The sequence below is a fragment of the Penicillium diatomitis genome, assembly GCF_028827545.1.
Source record: "Penicillium diatomitis strain IBT 30728 chromosome Unknown utg000012l_segment0_segment0, whole genome shotgun sequence".
NCBI classification, from domain to species: domain Eukaryota; kingdom Fungi; phylum Ascomycota; class Eurotiomycetes; order Eurotiales; family Aspergillaceae; genus Penicillium; species Penicillium diatomitis.
In genome coordinates, this window is record NW_026623184.1 from 614,942 (window position 1) to 635,392 (window position 20,451).

The 20,451-nt window shown below is 52.6% G+C and overlaps 6 protein-coding genes across 6 annotated transcripts; 2 read left to right on the forward strand and 4 right to left on the reverse strand.

The window, feature by feature from the left end:
• Positions 1–374: 374 nt before the first annotated feature.
• N7539_008133 (uncharacterized protein) lies at positions 375–1,585 on the forward strand (the record flags this gene model as incomplete). The annotated part of the gene is made up of 2 exons (XM_056937733.1): positions 375–469; positions 559–1,585. The coding sequence occupies 2 exons, from the start codon at positions 375–377 to the stop codon at positions 1,583–1,585; spliced, it is 1,122 nt and encodes a 373-aa protein (XP_056786825.1).
• A 657-nt stretch (positions 1,586–2,242) lies between these two features.
• N7539_008134 (putative kinesin family protein (KipA)) lies at positions 2,243–5,264 on the reverse strand (the record flags this gene model as incomplete). The annotated part of the gene is made up of 3 exons (XM_056937734.1): positions 2,243–4,359; positions 4,464–4,748; positions 4,811–5,264. 3 exons carry the CDS (start codon positions 5,262–5,264, stop codon positions 2,243–2,245), a joined length of 2,856 nt encoding a protein of 951 aa, XP_056786826.1.
• Positions 5,265–10,126: 4,862 nt separating this feature from the next.
• kin28 (TFIIH complex serine/threonine-protein kinase subunit KIN28) lies at positions 10,127–11,429 on the reverse strand (the record flags this gene model as incomplete). Its single annotated transcript, XM_056937735.1, has 2 exons — positions 10,127–11,133; positions 11,231–11,429. The coding sequence occupies 2 exons, from the start codon at positions 11,427–11,429 to the stop codon at positions 10,127–10,129; spliced, it is 1,206 nt and encodes a 401-aa protein (XP_056786827.1).
• A 588-nt stretch (positions 11,430–12,017) lies between these two features.
• N7539_008136 (mitochondrial 37S ribosomal protein mS41) lies at positions 12,018–12,767 on the forward strand (the record flags this gene model as incomplete). The annotated part of the gene is made up of 1 exon (XM_056937736.1): positions 12,018–12,767. One exon carries the CDS (start codon positions 12,018–12,020, stop codon positions 12,765–12,767), a length of 750 nt encoding a protein of 249 aa, XP_056786828.1.
• A 776-nt stretch (positions 12,768–13,543) lies between these two features.
• Positions 13,544–15,361, reverse strand: N7539_008137 (cytochrome P450; the record flags this gene model as incomplete). The annotated part of the gene is made up of 4 exons (XM_056937737.1): positions 13,544–13,609; positions 13,692–14,762; positions 14,839–15,036; positions 15,116–15,361. The coding sequence occupies 4 exons, from the start codon at positions 15,359–15,361 to the stop codon at positions 13,544–13,546; spliced, it is 1,581 nt and encodes a 526-aa protein (XP_056786829.1).
• A 2,093-nt stretch (positions 15,362–17,454) lies between these two features.
• Positions 17,455–19,751, reverse strand: N7539_008138 (uncharacterized protein; the record flags this gene model as incomplete). Its single annotated transcript, XM_056937738.1, has 6 exons — positions 17,455–18,068; positions 18,137–18,153; positions 18,237–18,367; positions 18,444–19,042; positions 19,122–19,644; positions 19,713–19,751. The coding sequence occupies 6 exons, from the start codon at positions 19,749–19,751 to the stop codon at positions 17,455–17,457; spliced, it is 1,923 nt and encodes a 640-aa protein (XP_056786830.1).
• Positions 19,752–20,451: the final 700 nt, after the last annotated feature.

Here is a 20,451-nt window from a genome sequence, read left to right on the forward strand (position 1 = left end):
CGAACTTTATCAGGCGGTACTTCCATGTGAAGACCGTCAAAGTAGGACGGGGAGAAAGCGCCGTCGAATTGCAAGACCGGTTCGGGCATGAGGTATCATAACATATACTCCGAAGTGCCTAAGGAAGACAACAAATAGCGGGCGTGGCACAGGCAGTGTCACCGTCCTTCGTCTTACTTCCTCAAGAGGTCCTCAGTTGAGTGAGAGCCCGGCCGGACCTCGGTTTCCTTACCTAAGCCGCATCCGACGTCATTTGCTCCGGTCATTGTCGAAGGCTTTCTTGTGATACTCGGAGACCTCATCCTTTTTTTCTTTCCTCTCACCCGCTTCTCTCTTCGTACTTGGTCTGTCTTTGCATTGCCAAGCTACCGGAGATGAATGGGCACACTACATCACGAAACCAGCCCGATGGGCTTTCCACCACTAGCCGTACAAGCTCGAATAATGTTCAGAATGGAGAGACGAAACGGTATGCGCCTGCTGCCTATCTGCCTATATCCACCATGGGCCTCGAGCACATCCCCAACCTCAACGATATACTAATTAATTCTTGTGCAGTATTCACTGGGCGCCTCTCAACATTGGTCTAGAGCGTCGCTTGCAGACCTTTGTCGTGCTCTGCCACACCCTCACAATCGCAATTTTCCTAACGGGATTCTTCTTCACATGCGCCATACCCTTATTCTGGCCACTCCTACTCCCCTATCTCATCTATATCACTCTATTCTCGACCGCCGCCACCTCGGGAGAGCTCAAAGGACGGCGTAATTTCCTTCGTCACCTGCCCATCTGGAAAATCTATGCATCCTACTTCCCGGCCCGTCTTCATCGCGAGGAAGACCTCCCACCAACCAAAAAGTACATCTTTGGCTATCATCCCCACGGCATCATTTCCCACGGTGCATTTGCAGCCTTTGCCACCGAAGCCCTTGGTTTCTCCAAGCTCTTCCCGGGTATCACCAACACCCTTCTCACCCTTGACTCCAACTTCCGCATCCCCTTCTACCGCGAGTACGCCATGGCAATGGGCCTCGCCAGCGTCTCGCGCGAATCATGTGAGAACATCCTCAACAAAGGCGGCGCCAACGGCGAAGGCATGGGCCGCGCAATCACCATCGTGGTCGGCGGAGCTCGCGAATCGCTCAACGCCCAACCATCCACACTCCGACTCGTCCTGAAACGACGCAAGGGATTCATCAAACTGGCCATCCGCACCGGCGCAGATCTCGTGCCCGTCCTCGCATTCGGAGAAAACGACCTATACGACCAGGTTCGCGGCGATGAGCACCCGATCATCCACAAGGTGCAGATGCTGGTGAAGCGGACCATGGGATTCACGATCCCGCTGTTCCATGCGCGCGGCGTATTCAACTACGACGTTGGAATGATGCCTTATCGTCGGCCATTGGACATCGTGGTTGGGAAGCCTATCGCTGTCATGCAGCAGTCGAACCGGGATAGGATCGACGATAGCTACATCGATGAGCTGCATGCACGGTATGTGCAGGAGCTGGAGCGACTGTGGGATCGGTGGAAGGATGTTTATGCGAAGGATAGGACGGGCGAGCTGGAGATTATTTCGTGAGGCCGTTTGATCGGAGTAATTTACTCTTTTACTGTGGCACATTGATATTTGGCAATTATGCATAGCGAACTCACGCGTGCAGTTTATGTTTGGGTGTTTCTCGGTTCTACGTTAATACAGCGCGCATGCATAGCGCACACCGATTACGAATGAGACCATCGTACATCAACCCCCAACAAGATCATCATGAAGAAGGGATTGGAAAGGTTGTGTTGTCTCGAATGAACTGTAAACAATACGAGGAAATAATAATAAATACAATTCACTATGTGGGAAGACGGAAGTTCAATCACCACGAAAAGACATATTGGCTATAGAATAGAAAAGGGCGACCAGGAAAATGGCAAAAAGACACTATAGACTCAAAAGTCAAGGAGAGAACTGATCATAGGAAAAAGTCGCATGAAATGTATCGACGGGGTATCAGATCAACCAAGAGACTCAACAAAAAAAAAATCAAACACTACTAATAATAACAAGGGCGCAACTTCGCCCACAAAAGAATCGCAAAACACATGTTCAGAGAAAATTCGAGAAATCTCCCCACCCAAAACAAAATCATCATGAGGGTAAAGTTCAACAGGAAGACGTGCCATGCCAGGTTGGTGGGAGAGATTGAAGAGAAGGGAGGGAAGGAAGGGAAGAGAGCCAAGAATATTATGATTTGGACGGAGAACCCGGTGTTGGCTCCACCGAGATTGACGGCGTGGGAGTCAATGCTCGCACTTCTGCGGACACTGAGCCTCGTCGGCTATCCGTTGATAAATGCTTCAAGTGGCCGACGGAATTCCTCTCTAGATGACCACTTTCCACGCGGCTTTGGATCATTTCGTCGAGCATGCGAGAGACGTCGTCCACGCTTTTCCTTCGATCAGTGTCCTTTTCGCTCACCCGGAGCGAGGCAACGCGTCGTGTAGGACTGGGGTTCTTCTCGCTCGACTCGTTCGGAGGCGAAACATTGGTACTGCTTCGCCTTGAGGATGTGGTGTCCAATTTGACTCTCAGCTCTGGTATGGAGGACTCGGCCGTGACAACGGCCACATCTCGGTGGCGGGCAGCTGATCGGAGGGCTGCTAGCATTCGATCTTTATCGTCTAATTGAGAGCGGAGCTCGTTAATCTCCATGTCCTTCTCACGGAGTAATGTCGCCATGTCTGGATGCTCGGCTATCGTGGCTGGAGACGAGGCATTGGACTTGACACCCGCCGACATACGCGAGTGACTTGACCGACGGGCTTGCAGGAGCCGCCGTTCCAAAGTGGAGATGTATCGATTCTTGTCACCCAGGTCTGCCTGCAGTGCCGCAACCTGCCGCTGCAGACTGGCTTTGCCATCGCCGAACTCGCCCAGATCATCCTCTTCATCGTTGCCAAAAGAGCCGTTGATGTATGGTATGGAGGGATCACTGCTGTTGACAGACATGAAGGACATCGGTCGGATGGAGTGGCCCGCGCCCAAGGTTGACTGGCTAGCAGATGACCGAAGCGAGCGGGTACCCGCATCTGTGGAGGACATTCGGGACAAACGCCCAAAGGCGGAAGAGAGATTGCCATGGTGATTGACGCCGGTGGACTTGGAGCTCAGAATCAGGCGGTTCAGGTGCTCAATGCGTTCTTTCAGCGCAGTCCGCGCCAATTGCATTTCCAACACTTGCTCTTCATGTCGCGCCTGAGCCTCCTTTTCGAATTGTTGCTCATCCCACTTGAGCTCCTTCTCCGCCTGCGCCTTGGCTTGACTGTCCAGTTGGCCTCGAAGGGCCTGGATCTCCATGCGGTACCGCTCCAGAAGGACGCGACTGCCAGCATCACCGCCACCACTACCGTAAGCCTCCTCGGCCTTCTTCGCGTGACTGACAATGCTGTTCTTCGCCCGAGCCGCGAACTTCAATGTATTAAGAGTCTCACCCGAATGTGCGTTGATGCCATTGACCAGCTGGACTGTGCAGAGAATACTGACGAGGGAATTACCGGACAATGCAGGCTGCAGTAATCTCGTCAACTTAGAGTCACGATACGGCAAATGTCGACCATCCCGATCGATCGGGTTTCCCTGCTTATCCTTGCTGTCGGAGAGTTTCGAAATAATGTTTCCCAGAGTAAGCAAACTCTTATTGATGTGAGCACCCTCCGTCCGGCGTTCCTTGTCGTCAGCAGCCCGTTCTGAGCCCGCCAGATCGATCAAACTGAGGGTCGATACGCGAACGCCACCGGGAGGCATCGCAGCCCGTTTGTCCTGCGCATCCCCCGGTGGCACTCGCTCTCGACTCTCCACCACGATCTGCACCACGGCATGACTTCGCGAACTGCGCGCATTGAATTGCGTGCTACTCGTCCGTCGAGCATGATCACCTCGAGCGATCACTCGAAGTAGCTGAGTCGGGCTTTGCACAATCTCTTCCTTGAGCGGCGTCGCATACACGCCCCGCTTGCTGTCCTCGCGAAGCTTGATCTCTTCTTGCGGAGGGGCCGCAACGCCATTCGTGACCGAAGTGGAGAGCAGGTCGTGAATTTTCTCATTGTAAATCTCCAGGTAGCTCACCCGCAGCAGGAATTCACGATGCGGCGTTTCGCGAATGAAGGAGAAAATGTCGGTAATGGCAAGCGGAATCACACCGGGAGAAGTGGCAGTGCCTTGCATCGAAAATGTCTTGCCGGTACCTGTCATACCGTACGCAAAGACTGTCCCATGGTAACCTTCCATGACTCGTCGCACAAGCCGCTTGGCGGCAGCGTCGTACACCTTGGCATTGTTTTCTTGAGGTGTGAAGACATTGTCTGAGAATACGGGTGTTAGCGAGGAGGAACGAAACGCTTGCTAGGACAACACGTTCAAGGGGGGATCTCCTCCAACGTCCTGTCAAAATCTCCGCTTCACTCACCATAGTGATAATCACCCCCATCTTTCCCTCGATGAGAAATCAGGCTCCGACGGCCGTCCAGCGACCACTCGCCATGATTTCTCGGGGTCTCTCCTCCGTTACTCGTATCAGGACGCACCCGAACGCTGACAATCACATTTCCCTTAGATTCCTTTGTTTTGCCGCCCTTGGCAGCTCCCACGGAGTCTTCCGTATCCTCAAAGGTGGTCACACTCGTCGAACATGACCCCCCGTCGACGAGCTTCGGCTGTGCGACGGGGACGCATCTGGGTCCCGTGTTTCCACCTGTATCGAATTCCCGTCCGCGCTACCGTTCAATAATGACGGCGGTCTGGAACTGCGATGACTCGCCACAGTGCCGGTACTCAGGCGAGAACTTCTCCGTCGAAGCTTCGCATGACCACCACCGCCCGCGGCGGCGGGACCCTGTACGCCCGGTATGGTGGAAGCGGCCGTCGAGGGACGGCTAGCTGCTTTGGGGGGCTGTGGGAATGAAGCGATACTAATCGTTCGTCGCAGCGCCTTGTCGGGACTGCTCGGTGTGCGGCCGTTGGAAACCGACCGTACCGTCGTCAAATTGGTAGTGGAGCTGGAGTTGGAGAGCGGGGAACGGCTGAGGGATGGAGGGCGTGGACTCGATGGAGTGCGCAACTTGGATGGCTGGTATGGAGACGCGGATCGAGGGCCCTCCGGTACTTGCATTGTTTTGCGGGCTCTCGCGGTTGGGAGGGGAGGTAAAGAAGCGGTTGGGGGGGTTGTGGATGGCCGAGAGGGCGGTGGAAGGGCGGACAGAGACGCCATGTTTTGCGATGATTTGAAGAACCCACTGATCACCGGAGATTGTGGTTTGCTCACTCCACGGCAGCCCTTCCCCAAGTGTCCACTCAAGCGAAGACCAGTGGATAAATATTTAGCATGCGTGTTTGACCTTTCGACGTTGAAAGTATTTTAGATTTGACGGAGTCGCAACGTCGCAGTATGGTATCGGTGTTGTTTTTTTTTTTTAGGTGTCCTCTCCTCCGTTCGTTGCTATTGCGACCTGGATGATCGACCACTTTGGGCGCGGGGGTGGGTGAAATTAGGAGACTGTCAACATACGGCCTAATTAGTCCACGGAATTCCGATCCACCAGTGCAGTGTACTCGAGTCCTCGAGTATCGATCCGGGCAGCTTGTGCAGCGCCTGACAAGGTACTCTCTGGTCATGATACACTTCCATCCACCGAGCGACTCCCATTGAACGTCGAAATTTCAAAGTAGCTCCCAAGTGTCGTAGACATAACCCAGATCTAGAAAGAATGTGGGGAGGGGGGGGTTCGCGCGGAGTTTTCGGATACTTACAGCTTCAAATAAGCATAAGCATGCGTTGCGATCGCGACGGGAAGAGAGAGGGAGAGAGCGTGGAAAATCGACGCTATAGAAACCCCCACGAAAGCACGGATAGCGCCCTGACGGTGCTCAAGTCACGGGTGTATGAGGAAGCGAGAGATGATCAAGGAAGAAAAAGAAAACGCAAGTCAGGCGATCTATTAGTCTTTACAGGAGCGCCGATCCTTTTTGGCAAAGGATCAAAAGATAAGCAACCGTGGAAACCGAGCGAGAATGGAGAACCCGATGTGAACGAGTGGCGGCGGACACGGGGAGTGAGAGTTGAATAAGTAACCCGCTGAGATGGGGACCGGAGATCGAGACGTAAAACGTGAATTTTGGTGACAGTGAGCGGAGGATAGGGCAGAGTGAAGGGCAAAAGTCAAGGGCAAGAAAGGCAAAAGCAAAGGAAACCTGTGAAGGTTGCCAGGAATCGGAAATTCTTACGAATTGACCCTTGAAAGAGGTATTCAAGTGGGAGACTCCCCGCGCAGGAAGGAGACACTGAGAGAGAGAGAGAGAGAGAGAGAGAGAGAGAGAGAGAGAGAGAGAGAGAGAGAGAGAGGGAGGGAGAGAAAGGGTCGAAATGGGTCGGTCCCTGATGAAGGAATCAGTTTACTCAATTGACCTTAAATGATTTATGGAGGTGCAAAAGCAGTTCACACTTCACATGATAGACACTAGACACACCATCACCGTACCTGCAGTGGTCAATAATGCAGGTACTCTTCAGAAGCTCAGACGAACTACAACTCTCGTCGCAGACACGAGAGTACTCTGAATGCCTGCAGGCTTGATCTCAGCATTCGCATCTCACGATCCAAGAGTGGATGATTTACGCAGCCCAAAAAGAACTTTTCTTCGCGTCCAAATTATCCCCGGCAATCCACGTCGAATCAGATGGCCGATGCAGCACCAAGATGATCACTGAAATCATCAATTGCCCTGGCACGAGCGAATCATTCCCTCCTGAAGGTCCTCAGAAGGAGTTATTCTCCCCCTCTGGTCCCTTCTCCAGGATTTGCCTCCTCTAGGGCTTCTTGAGGCTCAGAGACCAGAGTCAAGATAGGCAGTCATCCCGTGGTATCCTTGCCCTCCCTAGACCACCGGGATCTCTCCAAGGCATTGTCAAGTCATTGCCACCGAAAGGAGACCGTGAGTTACCCACATCCAGAGTATCAACGCAGAATCCAGTATGTAGTATACTCTACCACAGGCGGTACGACTTCCTCACTCCTATCGTCGAGACCCTCACGAGTCATGAAGAGTGAGATGCTCAAATCTATATCTGGGGTTCGACAATTCCCATGTGAAAGCTCAATCTTAAATGACCGCATGTAATCTATTCACAATCCTTGGCTTCGCGGAAGAGCTCTCAAATGGAAAAGGGGGCAAATTTCGGCAGATGTGCTTCAGCGCCGGGCGTGGAGCGAGCAACGACCCGACCAAACAACAATCATAGTCCGGCGCTCCCAGTGGTCAAGGGCCGTCGTTCCTGGCTGGTCGTGAACGAATTCAGTCCAATGGCACGCGTTGACATGGGTGGAGGTGCTCGTTCGGGGACCCCCAACGGCCGCGAGCCTTTGAAGCTTTAGGATTTGGGAAAGAGAGCTCCCGAGCCAGTAGAGAGACAAAAAAGGGGCAGCCGAGAACATGGAAAGTTCAGAGCGCATCCCCGCTGGTGGAGCCGTGCGTGATCAAATCAACGTGGGAACGGCTTGTTGGGTTCTGAGGCCAAACAGATTACAGGACACTGGACGGTGGACACATTTAAGGAGGAGAGGTGGCGTCGAAATGGACCGTGGTGACCAAAGGAGGCGTGGGACTTGCGAGGGCAGTTGAATCCGCCTGCCAGTAGACGCGGAAGCGGGTAAGGTAAGATAGCCTTCGAAAAAAAAAGAAAAGCCCCAGAAGGAGGTCGTTACAGTCAGGTACGTACCGTACACAACCCATGGGACCTGAATCACTCTGATAAGGCTGGGATGTCGTACTCTCGAGGTCTGAACTGCATGTCTCCAACAAGGGCATCAACATCCCTTCGCAAGGCACTGACTCTAGGCAGTATGCACTAGGAGGATGCAGTCTGCACCCTGCACAATGCGACTAGAGCACACCAGCACAGTCATGAATGACACTTGCATCAACTTATGGATTCCATGAGATCCGGGAAGTTGGGACGAGCCCGAGTCATCATTGATCGACCATGAATCAGCCCAGACTGGGCAGTAGGGCCGACGCTCCTGAGCAGGTCTGAATAGCTTGGACCAAAGCTAGCCAGGGTAGTGATCATATAGTGCTGCAACCTCGCACGGGGACGTTTTCATCACCCGCCAACAGCAGCGAAGATATCCCGATCACAGATTCCCATTGTGCGTTCGGGATCGCGGTTGAGTCACGATTCATGGGCGAATCCAAACGCCACGCCTCTTTCCACCAGAGATCCGAAACAGCGTCGACTCCGTCGAGCACCTCCTCTCCCCCATGAGTGAAAGACTCGACGTGGATCCTCCTTTTTGATCGTCGCTCCACCGTCACCACGGCATTCTCCGTAGTCACCACTTACAATGCAGTGAAAGTACCATGCGGGCCGGACCCACCCTCCTAGAAGAGACAGACGAACATGCTCAGGGCTGTAGTGGGTGCGTGCGGATGGTCTCGGTCCTCTTTTTCAACACTGCGTTGTGCGTTCGAGGTTCGTTCACTTCGGGCCCCGTCCGAGGTCGAGGTCGAGTCCTGTCAAGTCTGTACGCCAAAGGCGAGCCACAGAAAGCCAAACGCACAACAGAGAAAAAAAGGTAAGACATTCTGATACGTGACAGCCCGTGAGGATGAAGATGAGAGCAAAGGCCTAGAGCTGGGGCCCAGATTCAGTGATGCCCCAATTCTTCGAGGGAGGTGGGTTCTCAGTTCGAAGCAATCCCCTTCATGAGGGAGAGGAGTGTGGGCGGAGGGAGGGAAACAGTGAATCAGAGATCCATCAGGGTCGAACCCCTGTTTCTGCGAGATTCTTCGGGACTGTCGATCCGGAAGAAATAGTAGGCGTAACATGAACACATCAACACTAAACGCAGTAGTGTATCTGCGAAAAAGGCTGGTAATCTGGCTTCCATCGAGGACTTGTGCCGGTGCTTGTGTCGGTTCCTGTGTCTGTGCCTGGTGAGAGACCCAGCCTTGGTCTTGAGTGCCCTGGGCCCCGTACTTACTGCACAAGATGCGCTGATGCCGAAGATCTGACTCGCCGAGTGGGAAATCAAAAGGCTGAATGCATGCAGTAGATCGGCAACCAATGCAAGGGAAGTGGGACAAGATGCAACTACCGGGCGCGCCCCATCCCAGCAGGGTCATGTCTATTGGTGTCCCTCACTGTTTACATGCTCGGAGATGGATACTATCGTCCATGATGGATCGATTCGATCGAAGCTTCCATGCGCTTGGATCGCGTAGGGACAACATGACAGGTTCAGGGGATCGTGCGGATCAGGCAGATCAACAACGTACACCTAGGTAGTCAGTGGACTGCCACTCGACTCAGTAGAACTAGACTCAGGACTTGTAGGACCGTGGTCACAGGATTCAGATTAAGATGAATCCACCTACAGTAGGCTCTGCAAGCATTGCATGCAGAGCCATGACCTACTTCTGACATGGAGTCACTATAGACTCATAGAGAGGACCACCGGACAAGTCACCCTTCTGCGCACTGTGGTACGCCTCGTACCTGACAACAACATGGTATATATTATAGAATAGACTGTGTCAGTGTCAAGTTGTACAGCATAGGCTATTTCGAGGTAGAGGACGTCCACCACTCCCGCAAAATTGCAGGGTAGGGCCGGGCTGATGAGAACAAATATATTTCTGCGCTGTATCTCTCATCCTTCTATGATGAAACTTTAGACAGCCTGCATGTTCAAGTGATGTTTCCTGCCAGGGAAGAAAACAAGATTGCTTGTGTTCAACTGCGCACGCATACAACTATTGGTCTGGTCTATCAAGTCGAATCCGAGCGAGATTAGGGATCATGTGAGGTCAGCCCAGCTATCATCCCATTCCCTAAGTCGACAAAGGGTGCAAAACCCAAACAGACTAATTCCAGTGTGACAGGAGGGCTTGAATGGTGGGATGACGAAGGTTGCATTCTGATCCTCATCCTCCATAAATATAGTCACTTACCTACACAGATAGTTCATGAAGGGCGGCTACTCTGAAGCAAAGGCAAATGAGAAATGTGAGAGTTCACCAGGTTCATGATCATGCATCAAATTGGGTTCATCAAGATAGGTCTATTCATGGTCATCATTTCTTGCCACCAAAGTCCAACTGCCGAGCAGCATTTTTGAAAAGCCCCTCGTCGGTCTCCCCCCCAACGCGGGCCAAATCATTCCCCATCTTCTTAGTCCCCGATTTCCGTGGGAGATCTTCATTATTCGTTGGTCGTGGCTCTGTGGTCCACCATCGATGCTGCAGCACCTGCAGTGCAGTAGCGCGCTTCCGCGGATCCAAAACACACATCGACATGAGCAGATCAGCCCCCACCGGACCAGCCGTAGGGAACTGTCTGAGGAAGAAATCCCGACCTTGCAACGGCACCACCTTGTCCGTCACATAATTGGGCAGTTGAGTGACACCCGGCCAATTCTCCTCCGTCGGCGTGCCGAAGGCCTCGCAAATTTTGGTGATCTGGTCCAAATCAGACATGCCGGCTAGCAGAGGCACGCGGAGCAACAATTCGGCAAAGACCATGCCCATGGACCAGACGTCCACCGCCCCCGAGTACTGCCGTGCACCGAAAAGCAGCTCAGGAGGTCGATACCAGCGAGTGATGACTTGATGAGTCATGTTCAGGTACGGATCTGCAAACGACCGTGCCAGACCGAAATCAGCCAATTTGACCTCGCCGTCGGCCCCGATCAACAAGTTGTTCGGCTTGATATCTCGGTGAAGGACGAAGTTCTCGTGGCAAAACCATACCCCGCGAGCTAACATGCCCATCCAAGCTTTGATGTCCGCCGCACCGTAATGTATATCTCCGTCCTTGATCAACATCTCCAAGTCCCCACCGGGGAGAAACTCTAGTACCAGGTTGAGATTCTGATCCTTGGAGGAGAAGACGTCGTGCAGAGCAATGATGTTTCGATGCGAGAGCTCCTGGAGGTATTTGACTTCTCGAATGGCGTCCATTGTAAGTCCATCTTTATATTCTGCATTCACTTTGATCTTCTTGATGGCAACAAGGGAGGACGGATCGTCGCGGTAATTGCCAAGGTAAACAATGGCGTATGTTCCTTCACCAAGCTTCTTGCCTATAAGGAATGATCAGTTTTAAGATTCTCGAGTCCGCATCATATACCCTGGCGCAGGATATTCTCCGTGGAGGGGTCGCTAAATTAGAAGGCGAACCTTTGACGTATTTCCGTCGGATATCATCGTTCAGCTGTTCCGCAAGCTCGCGTTCAGGATTCAGATCTGATCTGATGATCGTTGAAGTCGATGCAGATGCATTCTGTGGCGCGGCTGCCGCCGCTTTCAGCCGTAAAGCAGAGTTTGGCGATGCGACTGTGACTGCAGGCGAGCGAGAGCCGAATGGGGAGAGGGCCATGGCGGGAATCGATCGAGCGTCAAGGCTCGATGGAGCTGATGTGAGGCGAACGCAAAGGCGCTAGGAGACTTGGAGTGACCCGACCATGAAAACTTTCATAGAATCACTTTCGTGGGTTGATAAAAAAAGATGAGAGGTACTACTTTTCGAGCAGAGTGACAAAGAATATATGACTTTAGAAATTCCAAAAGTAAGTAAGTTGCATGTTCCAGCAATTCTATGGGCCGATTACATCGTCTCGCCGTCCAGCATTGAAAGCGCCCGGAGTATCGTTGATCCCGAGCTGGGGGAGCCGCCTTGTCTCCGAAATTTCTCAGCGCGGCCAAACAGTCAAAACAGGTACGGGCAACCTCGAACTCGGACCAGCTGAACGACATTCTCAAGTCCCGGAAATTGCCAATCCACCGGACATCGGAATTCAAAGTCCTTCTTCAAGTAATCGAGGCGCGCCAATTACTCCTCAAAATCCCACACATATCTCATATACCTACCGCCGAAGGTCTACAAGCCTCGGGGAGAAAGAGCTCGACTCGACCGCCGAACCACCAACTCATCCTCCAGCAGCAGCCGCAAGACACCAAAAAGAAAATGGCGATGCGCAACCCCCAGCTCTGGAGTCTCCCCTCCCGCATCAGCCAATCCATCACCATCTCCAAGCAATGCATCCGAAGCCTACATCGCAAAACCGCACCCTCAGTGCCCTCCCCGACCCCCTTCGTCCCCGATGTCCAAACCTTCCTCACCCTCATCGGCCGTGACATGTCCAAGCAAGCTAGCAAAATCCCTTCCTGGGAAAGCCTCTTCACCTCCACCTCAACCCAGCTCCGCGATATGGGCATCGAGCCCGCCCGCCAGCGCCGCTACCTGATCCGCAAGCGCGAGAAGTTCCGCAACGGCGTCTACGGACCCGGCGGTGACCTGGAGCAAGTCGTCGACGGGGTGGCACAATTACGTGTGGTGGAAGTCCCCCGTGAAGCCGGGAGTGTGGAAAAGGTTACGGCCAATGCTGTTGCGGGCGCTGCCGCGGAGGGCATCAGTTCGGCGACGTTGACTCCGGGGATGAAGAAGGCGATTGTGAACTTGGCTCCCGAGGCCACTGAATACAAGCACAGTCCGTCTGCGGTGCTGAAGAAGTTTGCGCATATGAAGATTCACCGGGGCTCGAAGATTATGGGCCCGTATTTACAGCCGATCAAGGGGTCTCATGGGTCTGCGGCTACAATCACGGTGCAACCTGGTATGTGGGAGGATAAACGAGGACACAAGGTCGACGGTGGAGAGCGACGACGAACCGAAGTGCGAGCGAAGAAGCGACTCGAGGAGATCAGGAAGGCGTAGATCTTTTGATTCTTTGAGGAAGAAAGGTGTCAACGATCCACTTTCGCTTGCTGTGAGTGTATTCCATCCTTTTCGCGGGTAGTAATGGGAACGCCCGGCCAGTGTGGAAGATGTATTTTGTGTTCTCGTCTTTGCGAGTCGATTTTTTACGCGTTTTGCAATGTATTATACTGTCACATGTAGAATCTCAGATCGAGGGATTTGGTCTGCCCTCTTGTCACTATCAGGACTATGACTGAGCTGATACAAACCGAGGGAGTCAATTCCCAATAATAAGTGTCTTTAGCAATCATCAATCGAGGACACATCGTCAGCGCAAAAAAAAATCGCGACTTCTTTTAAAGGTATCCTTAGCACAAAAATGATGAAATTGCCAATGATTCGTCTTGGATTAATAGTATATTGTATCAAGGGACATGGTATGCACACGTAGAGTCACGAACATAATGGTCGTATCCGGCGGACGACAGAGTTAAGAGAAAAACACAAATGTGTATCATATACAAGAAAGTCCAATCTGATCATGCTTACGGCGTCAAAGGTGGAAAAGGAGACCGGAAGGAACATGAAGCGCACATTGAGACGATGTCCCACAGCAAACACTTCTCTTCCAATCCCAGTCACATGCATCGCCTCCGGAGGGGGAAAAAGGTCATTAAGGTAGAATGGAGAGAGCAATGAAAGTGTAAAGGAGACTCCAACCCTCAAAATCTAAAGGATCAAGCTGTTTCGAAACATTGAGAAAAGGGTCCGTTCCAAGTACGCGAATGAGCGATTTATGCCTTCACATCGCGCTTCTCGTAATGGACGAATGACTTGCCCAGGGGCTTGGAGAACAGAGACTAGTGAAGGTGAATAAGGTTAGTCTGGATCACTTGGCTACAAAAATTTGCAAAAGCGGCAGACAAACGGAAGTCCACTTACTGAGAAGTCTGTATCGGGGATGCCAGCGACATTAGGCGGGTTGGAGAACTTGAATTGCCGGACCAGAGCCGCGAGAATCGTGCCCAGCTGGACGTAGGCAAACTGCTCGCCGATGCAGCGGTGACGACCGGCACCGAAGGGCAGGTAGGGACTGTTGGTACCCTTGCTGACGAGACCATAACCGTAATCGATCTTCTCCTCATCCGCATCCTCCTCATCGAGCTTACCCGCGTTAGGCTCATCCCAACGGTGGGGGTTCCACTTGAGAGGCTCGGGGAAGTACTCCTCCAAACGAGCACTGACACCGGGGGAGGAGAGCACGTTGTGGGAAGTGGGGATCACGTAGGGAGTTCCTTCGATGGGCATGGGGTTCTTGACGGCGCGCATGATGGAGTGAATGGGGGCGTGAATGCGGAGGGTCTCCTTGATAACCTTGGAGTGGAGATCGAGCTTCTGCAGGGACTCGTAGGTCAAGTCCGGCAGATCCTCCCCAAGAACACGGAGCTGCTCCTGGTACAGTTCCTCGATGATCTCGGGGCAGGTGGCCAAGCGCAGGACGATCCAAGCCGCGGTCGAAGAAGACGAGTGTTGGCCAGCCATCAGCAGCGCAATCATCATGTGAGCAATTTCCTCATCGGGGACCGGGGTACCGTTCTTGTAGGTGCAGGACATCAGATTCCAGACCATATCCTCGGAGTCCTTCTTGCCACCAGCCTCACGACGCTTGCGAATGATATCCATATAGAGTTCGGTCAGCTTACGCTGAGCAGCATCCCGCTTGCGGTTGTGAGGAAGAGGAGCCCAGGGCAGCATGAAGTTGATGGGAGCGAAACCCATGTCAAGATCGTGATACATGACGGCGAAGGTGGAGTCGAAGCGGTCGCGGACCTCCTTGCCCTGCAGAGAGCGGGAAGCCGTGTAGATGGTGATTTCTGAGATGACCTTGCACACGTCAAAGGTGCCCTGGGGGTCCTTGAAGGCCGGGGAGGTCTTGACGAAATCATTCACTTCGTCGGTGATCAGACGGACGTAGGAGCGGAGAGCCTCAGAGGTGAGGCCAAACTTGACAAACTAATTTCAGGCCCATCTTCGGTTAGTATGCGCGCTTGGAGGAAGAGAAGTAATGGGCGCATTTCCCGATTCTCACCTTCTTCTGCTCCATGAGCTTCGAGTTGGGACAGTCATAGACGACATTGCTTCCGAACACGGGGGTTGTCAAAGGCGAGTACACCTCCTCGGCGCAGACGTCCCGGAGCTTGCCATTCAGAATGAACTCGTTACCCTTCGTACCGAGGTAGACGGTCGTCTTCTTGCCCAGGAGAACGAATGTGAAAATGTCGCCATACTGCGAGAGGACACGTTAGGCGCACGATCAACAGCGCACAATGTACGGAGACCACGATATCACTTCAGACCACACATACCTTGGCGCGAGCGTTGTTGAAGAACTTAAAAGGGTCGATGCCGTAACTGATCGTGCTGCCCACGAAAGGAAACCAATGGAAGACGACAGGAGGTTCATGAGGGTTCTTGAACAAGAGCTGGCGCAAGACGTTGAGAACCACGGCCAGCGCAATGATTGACACAGATGCGACTGAGAGGAGTGCGAAGATCGACTGCGAGGAGCAATGCTCGCAAACTCGGTCGATCAACGCGTTCAAGAGACCCATGTTGAATCGACGGTATACAGGCTCCGGGGGTCAGGGGTCGCGGCGGGAGAGTGAGTTTGAAATAAAAAATAAAAAAAGTAGAACACCACAACAGACAGGTTTCGAGGCCTTGACGGTGGACTTGAAAGTAAGTTGGGGGTATGTCACCAAAGTCAAGCAGGACTCGGCTGTCGAGAGGCTTTGAGTGTCCTGACTGTCGACAGAAACCCGTGAATTGCAGATGGTCAAAAAAGGGAAGGGGAGGCGGTGCCCGAATTATAATCATCTCCACGGCCACTTTCGGTACCGGTGGAGACCCGCCACTCCGTCTCGTACGATCGATTGCCCGCCTGGCCCGAACGGTCGACCGCCTGGTTCCTGGCTCGAGGACCCTTTGTAGTTTACGGCTTCTGCAGGTGAGATTTCCATTACCCTTCCAGACTGGACCAGTGAGCATAGAGAGGTTGGAAAACAAAGTTTGGCGCCTTGTTGGTGAGAAGTCTATCAATCTCGATGTCTAGTAATCTGATCTTTGTGAGATTTCGAGGGACTACTATAAAGACTGGGGACGACAAAATGGGCCTTCTTAACTCCGGAGTCTATAGTCTACAACAGTGTCCGCTCCTGTAGTTTGGACGTATGACCATACGGCTAATTGTCGAGCCGGCCTGACCGTCTCTGTGTTTTTTTTTTCTCGCCTGGCGCCAAGTCGCTACTTCACTCTCAAAACACTTGGTTATTCTATCGCTTGAAATGTACCTACGCGGTACCTGTCAGACTCGTGGCTTGACTTACGGCGACCATGAAGAGCATTTGGGGTGTATGAGACTTGACAGTCAACCATCAACCGTGTACGACTGGATACTTTTATCGACTCGATAGTCTATACTGTAAAATGCAAGCACACCCACACCGCATACGAGGTATGGCACATGCGTTAGCTCAGAGTTAGGTAGACACCAACACAAATAACACCCGCATAGGTAGGAGATGAGTCGACGACTCGACAGACGTTACCTTACGCCGCACACTCTGTCATCATCTTCAGGCCAAAGATGTCGCCCCGCTAGGTCAAAAAGAGCCCTGCAACTCGTACTCAAATTGTCACCATAGATGATATCACGACTACCTCAGATGAGCCAGCTACAGTCCATACAACAAGGCCAAGAAGGCCAAGGAGGCCTCTTGCATCCTGATTATCTCCGCAAGCCCCGCCTCAGCCAGCAGCCCGAGTCAGGTATTCAGCGGCGGTCACTCTCGCGCTGACACAAGCACAACAGACCATTCCATCAGGCCACCAGCTGTGGACAAGGCGGGCTCGGTTGGACGAGCTTCCGAACATCTGGTGTCTTCTGAGGAAGGGAAGAGGGGAGACAGACAGGGATAGCGGACTGGGCACGATGCACGAGGCCATCTCACATGAATTGGGTTGACTGGCGCTGAAGGAATTACGTCCAATTTGTTTGTTTCAACAGTCGGTGCAGCTTGAGGAGCGGGCTGTGAGGTGTCCACGACGACTCCGTTGAGTGACATAAATAGTAGTTGGATGTCAGTGGAGGCGGTATCCAGGCCAGTGCGATAATCGCTGTAGACGTGTCTAAGCAGATGGGTGGGCGGTGGATGCGTTGGACTGAGGCACATCAAAATTGGTACTTATCAGTCCGAGCTACGTGGCACAAGAGGATGCTACCTTACATCCCGCATGGCTCTGGGAATGATCACTGCCTGGGAAGGGGAAAGGGAGATAAAAAGGGGACGGTCTGCAGATGCGCCGAAGATATCTCCCAGAAACGCCAATGTCTTAAACCGAGCCAGTATAACAAGATTATAAACACATCTCATGAAGAGCCCATCTGAAGAGGCACCAGTTCCATCCAAAGCACGACCCCTGAGTTTTTTCCGTCATATCCCCATGTCCAAAATAATTAAAACGGTCGCGGATGGTATCGACCCAGGAGTCAAGCTATATATAAACTGATAACGGACTCATCCGTAGAAAGAAGGTAGGCAGCTGCTCGTGCCTATGATGACCAGAGGTCAACGGGCACGAGCGGCCTGGCGAGATGGGTTTGCATCCCAAAAAGTCGGTGCATAACAGGTCGCCCAAACTCTTCTCATTCATCATACAGCGCAGGGTCCCCGGCTTGGCCCAAATTGACAAAGTCTTTTGGGTCTCGATCACCTCGGGGAGAAGGCTGATGGGCTGTCGTCGCGGATGGTCGGTTGTGCACGCGCTTACCCACTTCATTCTTATGATATACCTTGACTGGGGCTTCGCTGCCCTCTGCATGCTCGCTAAAGTGGACGTCGTTGACGCTGCTGAGCATCGTGCGCTCCCGTTCGACCTTGCGCTTTGAAAAGTCCAACTTGTCGAGCGCGGGCGTAAGGCCGTCAATACTGTCATTGACACCGGGAAACTTCTGTGTGAGCCACGGGTGCTCCAGACATTCGTCCACCGTGATTCGTTTCTCGACGTCTACCGTGAGCATCTTGTCAATGAGATCAAGCGCGGGGTCGCCCACGGAGTCCCAGTACGGTGACGGGTAGTCGAACCGACCCATCTTGATCTGCTGCGCCAGTGTATATGGATTCTCTCGGGTGCATAGCTCGTCCGAGAACGGAGGGAAGCCGCAGAGACAGATGTATAGAACCACTCCCAGAGACCAAATATCTACCGCCTTGGTATATCGTCGACGACGGGTTTCCTGAAGAATCTCCGGTGCGACATCTAGATCAGTCAGTAGTCAGAACAGCAATTTGACATCCCGTATTGGGTTTTTTCGAGGCCAAACATACAACTGGGTGTACCGCAGCTATTAATTCAAGTCAGTATGACAGCAGCTTCTCCAACCGTGACTATGATAGGACAAGGCAAAGAGAGCTAAGGAAAACTCACAGGGTGGTGGTGAAAGAGTCCTCGCCAATGATCTTGGCAAGGCCGAAATCACCTAGTTTGACGGTCAATTTCTTGTCCGCCACCAGAATATTTTCTGGCTTAATGTCACGGTGAACAATGCCTCGGTCATGCTAAAGATTGGTATGAAACTGGATCAGCAAATGATCCCTGCCGAGCGAAGACCGGCTATGCCCAGTCAGATCTTACCAAATACTTCAATCCCTCAAAGAGTTGTCGGAAGACGTGTCGAGATTCCGCTTCGCTCAGCTTTTGTTTGGTCACAATCAAATTGAACAGTTCACCTTCAGGCGCAAGCTCCAAGATCAGGTACGCCCCGTCTGTCTCATCAAATGTATCTTTGAGACACAAAAGATTCGGGTGATTGACGCTCATCAAAAGGGCAATCTCCTGCTGCAACGCTTCGTTTTGAGACTGCGATTTTTGCGAGTCACCTGGTCGTTTCTCAAAGACTTTAGCGGCATACTGCTTCCCCGTGGTGCGGTCCGCACACAGGTAGACCGTCGCGAAGTGGCCCTTGCCCAGTTGTTGAAGCTTTCGGTATTGGTGACGAAAGGCACTCGCGTCGCGAGTACGCGGGTACCGGAAGACGAATCGCGCTTCATTCAAAATTGACACCTCATCCCGATCCTCAAGCTCCCGATGCTTATTGCGTCCTACCAACGCGTCATTGACAAAGGTTCCATTGCTCGACAGGTCTTCCAGCATGGCAACGACATCCCCTTTCCGCTTCTCCGAGAAGAGCAGGAAGTGGCGATTAGAGATGGTCGGACTGTTGATAACCAGATCTAAGGATTACAGCAGCAATGTTAACTTATGGTATCAACTGCCTGAGCATATCCTGGTGGCGAAAGGGTGTTAACGAACCACACTCCGGATGACGGCCGACTAGGTATCCGCCAGGCGCACGATTGTCCTTGGCCCTTTTTGTTTCCAACTTCTTGTCCTTCTTGTCATCTGCGGGCTTGTCGCGACCCGCACATCCCTCGCGGTGCTTTAGGACGAAAGGACCGCTTACACTATCATCGAGCGGAATCAAGTATCCCCATACCCCCTCCGCGCTCTCGTCATCGACCTCGTCTGCGTACGACCGCGGCGGATAGATGAACTGTGACAAGGCTTGCGTATCTCCCGGTGGGGAGGAGTAGGCTTGGGATGGAGTGAGTTCCCTCGCTGGAGTCCGCTGGCGGTCCCGCTGGTCGGAACTTGGCTGAGGAGTTGCTGTATTCTCATTGCGAATGTCCGTTGCCGTTGAATGACCGTGGGTCAGTGGAGTCGGCAGATAGTCGTGAATGACAGGCGTCTCCAGAGGTTCAGGTTGTTGTTGACTTGAGATTCTCTGCGAGCGACGCGGTTTCTTCAATTCTTGCGAATCGGCATCAATGCTGTGCTGTGACAGGAGCAAAGAACCTCGTCAGCGCCTGCGAGGTCTCAGACCTAATCACTAAATCGACTTACTCGACCTCGCTTGAGGGAGCTTTTCTCACGAGGGGCCATGGCGCTCTCTAGGCTTCCATTCGGATCCCGGCTTGAACTTCTGGCACACACGACGGAACCCAATGATCGGGATTGCCAGAATGAGGCTCCGCGGAGTGGTGGGTGTTGGACCACGTCAGACAACGACACCCAGTTTCGGAGAGTTGCAAAGCGTAGACCCGTATCGCCCGAACCTTGGAACCCACCGAGGCCAGATGCACAAGATTTCACAAGAAAACCTAGTGGTCTCTGATGAAGGTCAGGTAAGATGAAAGAACTGGGGCCGACTCATGGAGGCTCTCAGGAAGCTGCATTCTCGGAGGAGCCATCAGCCGCCCGCTACCCGCTCCAACAGGTCAAGTTGCAAAGGACCGAAGCTGTCAACAGATCTCTGTATGCCAAAACGTTGCCGACTGGAACATAAACACGGTGTTTTTCCCAATCCAGCAAACTTTAATTGTGAATGAGAATTGTCGTGTAACCTCTCGAAAAGGTAAACATTTCAAGATCAAGCGATGAGTGTCATAAAAGGTGATCGCTGTGTACCCGGCTGGGCCGATTTAGTACTGTAGGTACCTTGTAAATATACGAAGCTTCCCCGGAATGACATCGCTTGACTGCTTCGACCTTATCAAGTGGCATTTAGGCAGGACATGTGAGCTAATGCAGATATACCCTTAATAAACTGAGCCTAATGTTTGTCATTACAAAGGTCATCCCC